This window comes from Psammomys obesus, unplaced genomic scaffold (genome assembly GCF_907164565.1).
Source record: "Psammomys obesus unplaced genomic scaffold, mPsaObe1.curated_primary_1811, whole genome shotgun sequence".
Lineage (NCBI taxonomy): Eukaryota > Metazoa > Chordata > Mammalia > Rodentia > Muridae > Psammomys > Psammomys obesus.
Genome location: NW_026594462.1, coordinates 859213 through 865775, shown reverse-complemented (window position 1 = coordinate 865775; position 6563 = coordinate 859213). Strand labels below are relative to the sequence as shown.

Below are 6563 nucleotides of genomic sequence, written 5' to 3'. Positions count from 1 at the left end.
TATATATATATATATATATATATATATATATATATATATATATATATTAGTGTGTGTGTGTGTGTGTGTGTGTGTGTGTGTGTGTGTGTGTGATATAAATGAAACTGCCGACTAACTGGGGAAGACAGAGCCCGATCTGGCCACATATTGTTATGAAATGAAGTTTTCAGTGTGAGTATTAGGTTACATCTAATTGAGTTATTGGCCAGAAAGTGTTGGGAACCCCAAGGAAGCCAGGAGGTACTATTGCCAAGACTATATAGTTTCCTTGCTGCAAACTGATAGCAAGGCCCCACTGCTGGTCAATATCTGTGTAACTCATTAAACATGAAAAAGTTGAGCTGATGCCTCCATAGATCCTTCACCCATGTGTGCTAGCCTTTTTGACCCAGGAAGGTACTCTGGGCATTATCAAAGCAGAAACACAAGCACCAGCTCAGCCACAAACCCCTTGATATAAAACAATACTCTGCCCGCAAGGCATGGTATCCACATTGCAAGAGGAACAGTGGTACATAGCTTGTGGAAGTAAACAACAAGCACCTGATTTAACTTATGCCCATTCCAGGAGAGATCAACCCATACGAACACTACTTGGGTAACCAAAACCTGAGACTGAGATTTTACCTAGGGACCTAGGCTAAAATCCAAAGCTTCTGTTCTAAAAACAAAACAAAACAAAACAAAACAAAAACCAAGAAAAATGGAAAAATTAAATGGCTCCTAATGATATTCTGCCATACTCATGGATCAGTGCCTTGCTCAGCCAGCATCAGAGAAGCTTTCTCCTGTAGAAGAACAAACACAGAGACCCATAGCCAGACATTATGGTGTGAGAGTGAGAGACCAACTGTGGAACATTCAGCCCTCAATGGGATGTCTCCATCAAATCTCTCTACCCAGATGTCACAGAACCCCGAAGAAGAGGAGGTAGAAAGAATCTAACAGTGGAAGGGGAAGGAAGACAAGAAGAAAACAAGGCCCTCCAAATCAACATGATTTACACAGAGAGGAACTCACAGAGACTTGGACAGCATGGGCAGGGCCTGCATGGGTCTGCACCAGGTCCTTTGTGTGTTGTTTGTGGCTTCCGGTTTCATGCTTTATTTTTAATGAGATTCCTGATTGCATGAGAGAGGGGATCTGGTTCCTGTGCTCTTTTCTTTCTATTTGTTTGTTTTGCCCAATTCTGATGTATTAGTTTTTGATTTTTATTATTATTAAGTCAGTGGGGGGTACTTACAAACAGAGTGAACAATGTTGAAATTTCGACACTGACTTCGTGAGAAAAGCTGGCTGCATAATAAAACATGTCTTCCAAGGACACAAAGCAGCGACCATTCCTAGCCGCACACATAGGCACTGACGCCACATCCTCCCACAGAAGCAGGTTGGACAGCAGGAGTAGGAGCAGTATCCCTGTTAAAAAGAAGAGAGCCACTCTGAGATATAGTCTCGTGATGTTCTTAAAAGTCACCTTGTCAAAGAAAGCCCTGTTGTGGTCACAGTGACCTCCTGTGAAGAAACTGCTGTTTTTAACACTGTGGGAGTAATGGAAATTCAAATGGGAAAACTAAGTTAGGCAGTCGTATTTTCTTAGGTTGCTATTTTGAATCATGAATCTACTTCTTGTAGTTTTTTAATATCACACCCAGGAATCCTCTGCATTCTACAGACATTTGGAGTTCAAATCAAGGCAGGGTGTTCAAGTCATTCTGTTCAGACTCCTTAATGTTTTGTGGGTTGCTGGTAATTTTCAGTAATAAAAGATATGTCATGAGTTTGTAGCACTTTTTTAGAAACATATTTACTTTATTTCTGTTTAGAAGTATTTTGCCTATGATTATATAGGTGTACTATATCCACATCTGTTGTTCATACGGTCAAGATGAAGGCATCCACTATCGTAGAATTAGAGTCACATATTTAGTTGTGATCAGCCATGGAGTTCTGAAAAATCAAACACAAATCTTATTCAGTAGCAACAACAGCTTTTAACCACTAGCCAGGCCTCAAATTTATCTAATAATAGTTTGGACCACCAATGTAACAAGGATAGCTCTGTGGATTAGCTTTATCTTTAAGCTAGATAAAAATAAACACAAAATTGTGTGTTTACTAACTCTGAAAAATGTAGAGAATTGTGACAGTAAATTATGCCACGATCTGAAGTAGATAATTCTGCACCATACTGTCACATTTCATCCTTTGCCAGTATCTCCCTACTTTGTGTAACAAACAGTTTTAGCATTTTTGATACTGACCAAGATTGATATCATCATCAATTTACTTTTGAATGATGGATGAATCAACACTTAACAGTTCGAATATGATGAATCAGTTCATATTTATTGCAAAGAAAATTCTATTATCTTAGCGATACTATTCCAAAAAAATCTTCTGATAAACAAAATTTTAGATAAATGGAATTGAAAATGTACAACTGAAAATTAGGGAATAGGTAGATTTTATTCATGGAAAAAATCCAAACTTTAATATTCAAAATGAATAAAAGTATCAAAATACTCTGTAGTATGCAAGATAACAAGGCACTTTTTAAAGGGAAAGTAAAAATATTATACATTCACACACACATAATTTTCCATTTAACATTCATAGGATTTTAAGAACCTAACAGGATATTGTTTTGCAACTTTATAAAATTCAGTTTATGCTTGTTGAAAATTAATTTTGCTTGTAATTAAGAGCAAATATAAGCAATTGTATTCCTCCTTTCTTCCATTTGTTAAGATGTGTGTATGTTTTGATATTCACTCCACATTCCATAACTCTCTGGAGACCCACATCCTCTCTCTCATCCCCAAAACTCTGAGTTTTAAAACCAAACCAATCAAGAGGGATGACTCTGACTAAAATGCTCAATTCCCATCTCAAAAGGCAAAGAGGATGGACATCAGAAGAAGAAGAAAACAGGAAACAATTTAGGAGCCTGCCACAGAGGGCCTTTGAAAGGCTCTGCCCTGTAGACTATCAAAGCAGATGCTGAGACTTATGGCCAACTGTTGGGCAGAGTGCATGGAATCCTATGAAAGAACTGGGAAATAGTAAGATCTGGAGAGGACAGGAGGTCCACAAGGACAGCAACAGAAGCAGAAAATTCGAACACAGGGGTCTTTCCAGAGACTCATACTCCAACCAAGTACCATGCATGGAGATAACTTAGAACCCCTGCACAGATGAAGCCCATGGCAGTTCAGTGTCCACGTGGGTTCCATAGTAATGGGAAGAGGGACTGCCTTTGGCATAAACTGATTGGCCTGCTCTTTGATCACCTCCCTCTGAAGGGGGAGCAGCCTGACCAGGCCACAGAAGATGACAATGCAGCCACTCCTGATGAGGTCTGATAGACTAAGGTCAGAAGGAAGGAGAGGGAGACCTCCCCTATCAGTGGACTTGAGGAGGAGCATGCTTGAAGAAAGGAGAGGGAAGGTGGGTTTAGGAGGGGAGGAGGGAAGGGCTTATGGGGGGATACAAAGTGAATAAACTCTAATTAATAAAAGTTAAAAAAACATTAAAAAATTCCCAAACACACACACACACACACACACACACACACACACACACACACAAAGAGAGAGTCACTTTTATAAAAATATCACACTGTATAACCTGAGGTGCTTTCAGATGTGAAAAGATAATTTAATATTATAAAGTAATTCATGTGATTTAAGTGATAGATCAATGGGAAAAGTCTTGTGAAGGATGGAAAGGAGACTCAAAGCATTCTTGGTTAAGCAATCTTACTGCACTTGGAAGTTCATGGACACCAGTGAGATTCCTTCTTCTAAAATCAGGAGAAAATGACACAAAGTCATTACTGTTTTTCATTTTTTTTCTTGGGATTCGTGGTCAATACAGTATGTTGGGAAAATAAGTAACAAAGTACACTGACTTGTGAAAACAAACAAACAAACAAACAAACCAAGCCAAACAAACAAAACCAAAAAACATTAAAGACCAATTTTGTTACCCAAATATTCTAGAGCATGCTCAAATGACCAGGAGCTACACACACACACACACACACACACACACACAATTCATCATTCCCTTTCCCAGGAGCTTACAATGGCCTATAGCTTGAGGGGTAGAGAATTGTGTGTCCAAACCCCCCTTTTGTTCTGGTATTTGGTCTGTACAAACTTGCATTGGTTTTATGCATGCTGAAAGTGTGTTTTCCTTGAATGAAGTTTTTAATGCTGTATAAATGCACATCTGTTATCCTCACTGACCTGTTCCAAGAATAAAGTACGATTACATCATTCTAGTCCAGCATAGCAGAGACACAGGAACCAGTGCATGTTACTATTTCTTTCTGCAGTAGTTGTAGACCTGTATGCTCTCATGGTTTAATTACAGTTAAATATTCAATGTCTGCAATTTGGCCTCTGTGAAAGTGATAGTTCCCTGTTCTGGAATTTTTTTGTCATTCATATTTATGTAGACATACAGGTTCCTACCACTAGACACCAGTAATATTTCTTTTTTCTGCCTCTGTTCATCTAAGAAAATTCGGAATTTCTCTAGATAATGCTATAAAATCAGATTCACCTTTGAAAACCTCTAGTCTAAGAGTTGCTACATGGTTGCTATTTAGAGAGATGATTAAAACATACTTCTCAATGTTATCTGTTTTCATTCTCTGGGTCAGGTATTAACAAATGTCCATTCACTTCATGTATGGAGAGAATAACATTAAAAACAGTAAACTGCCCAAATCAGCTTCGTACAATAATGGAATGATTAAGGTCAATTGGAGGAAGTTTGGAGAAGAACTACTTACGGGAAGGGAGTTGAGTCAAAGACAGCTGCATCTCTGCGGAGTCCCACCACAGCTTGGCCGCTGATTCAGGAAAGCTGTTCAACCCAAGTCTGGTCTCCAGGTAACTTTCCACCTCCTATATAGTGAAGCACATCATCCCCAAGGCCACACACTGCTAGGGGGCAGGAAGAAGCAATGTCTGGAATCCAAGTTGAGGATACCATTACTCTCACCCATCATTAGCTAATAGCCTCATTACAACAATGATTAGTCTAGGTATATAGGCATTATTTACCTCATTTTTTTTTTAGGCTGTGACTATGGTTCAATTTATGTTATATATCACCAGACTCATTTCTGATCTAAGGAGATTGATGTGGATTTATTACATCCAAGTTGTCTCTGATACTTCTTCTGGTTCTTATAAATAACAAATATAAGCTCTGCCTGTGGAACGTATTTTAATCAAATCCAATAATATTTGCTTTTCTGTAAGAGTGTTATCACTCTTAGGTGAATCTATATATCTGGCTTGGGTTGGTAATTGCCTTCTTTGACTGAACATGTTCTTTAGTGACACTTCACAGCAGTAGCCACCATAGCACCACAGGATATCATAAACCCCATCTATCACTATGAGATCTGTTACCTCTACCTCAGTAAGATTTATATGTTAAGAATCTAGACAATGTGGCATCTCATTGCATAGTTTTTCTTTACATTCTGCACTGTTTACATTTGATTTGCTGAAAATATTTTGTAATACCTGATGTTCAATGAGGCCTCATGTTGTACAGCTCATGAGAAGCTAAGTAAATGAACCATAGGATATGTCAGTAAGCTGTGGTTTTAGCTGATACTTCTTTACAACCATTATAGGTAACTGGTTTCAAATTGTTAACACTGTCATCTTTGCTTGCAGATGGCTTTTCAAATCTCTACAATACTAGACATTATCTTTATATACAGTGGAACCTTACAGATAGTTATAGGAAATCATTGAAGGCCCAGTTTTCTCTAGAGCAGAAAAACACACATTGAACTGAATGCCTTATCTTCCTGAAGCATTAAACAGGGAAAGGGGGCAAAGCCCTTGTTAGCATGTGATAATAAATAATAAAAAAACCTCACTATTCATTTTACTTTAGTCCTCCAAAGAGCAAAGTTGTAGAAAACAAGGTATACACCTATATTGCCTTAACTGGCTAAAAACAATACAATTGTTATTAGTTTTTTTATATTCACCATCAAATTAACAGGATTAAGATTAACCTATGAGACTAAGGTGCAAAACTGCTCTGCTCTATTTTTTGGTTACACAGTTTCATATTGTTTATTTCCATGTGTAGATACATTTTTATTTGGACTTTGGATTATGATGCTTTCTTCTTCAGTTTGTCATTTACCCCTGTGCTTAAAGTTGTGATGCCTACTACACATTAACAACGTAATGTGAGTAACTTAGGAGAACTCCAGGCATTGCTCCCAGAAAGATTTTATATCTGGCTGCCTTAGTGGTAAGGAATCATCTTAAATGTGGGTAGCAGCACTCCACAGGCTATTTCTCGGATAGAGTGAGAAGGACAAGGAAATTTCAGCAACAGGATTATATCCTGCAGCTTCACGATCCTGGAAGCAGTATGACGAGCTGTGTCACCTGTCCTGTCATATTCAAAAGAGGCCTCTTGTAATATGAACTACAATAAACTCTACGTCATCAAAGATGTAGAGTGTTTTATAGGACTCATCACAGCAAAAAAAAAAAAAAAGTTTTCCAAAT

The 6563-nt window shown here is 38.1% G+C and overlaps 1 protein-coding gene across 1 annotated transcript in view; it reads right to left on the bottom strand.

Annotated features, from left to right (window-relative positions):
- LOC129685556 (prolactin-2C2-like) overlaps positions 1–4835 on the bottom strand; it is a 9228-nt gene extending 4393 nt beyond the window's left edge. The window contains exons 1-2 of the mRNA XM_055619076.1: positions 4805–4835; positions 1244–1419 (exon numbers count right to left, since the gene is read on the bottom strand). Of these exons, the coding sequence (XP_055475051.1) occupies positions 1244–1419; positions 4805–4835 (207 nt within the window). The remainder of the gene's footprint in view (positions 1–1243; positions 1420–4804) is intronic.
- Between the last annotated feature and the right edge of the window lie 1728 nt (positions 4836–6563).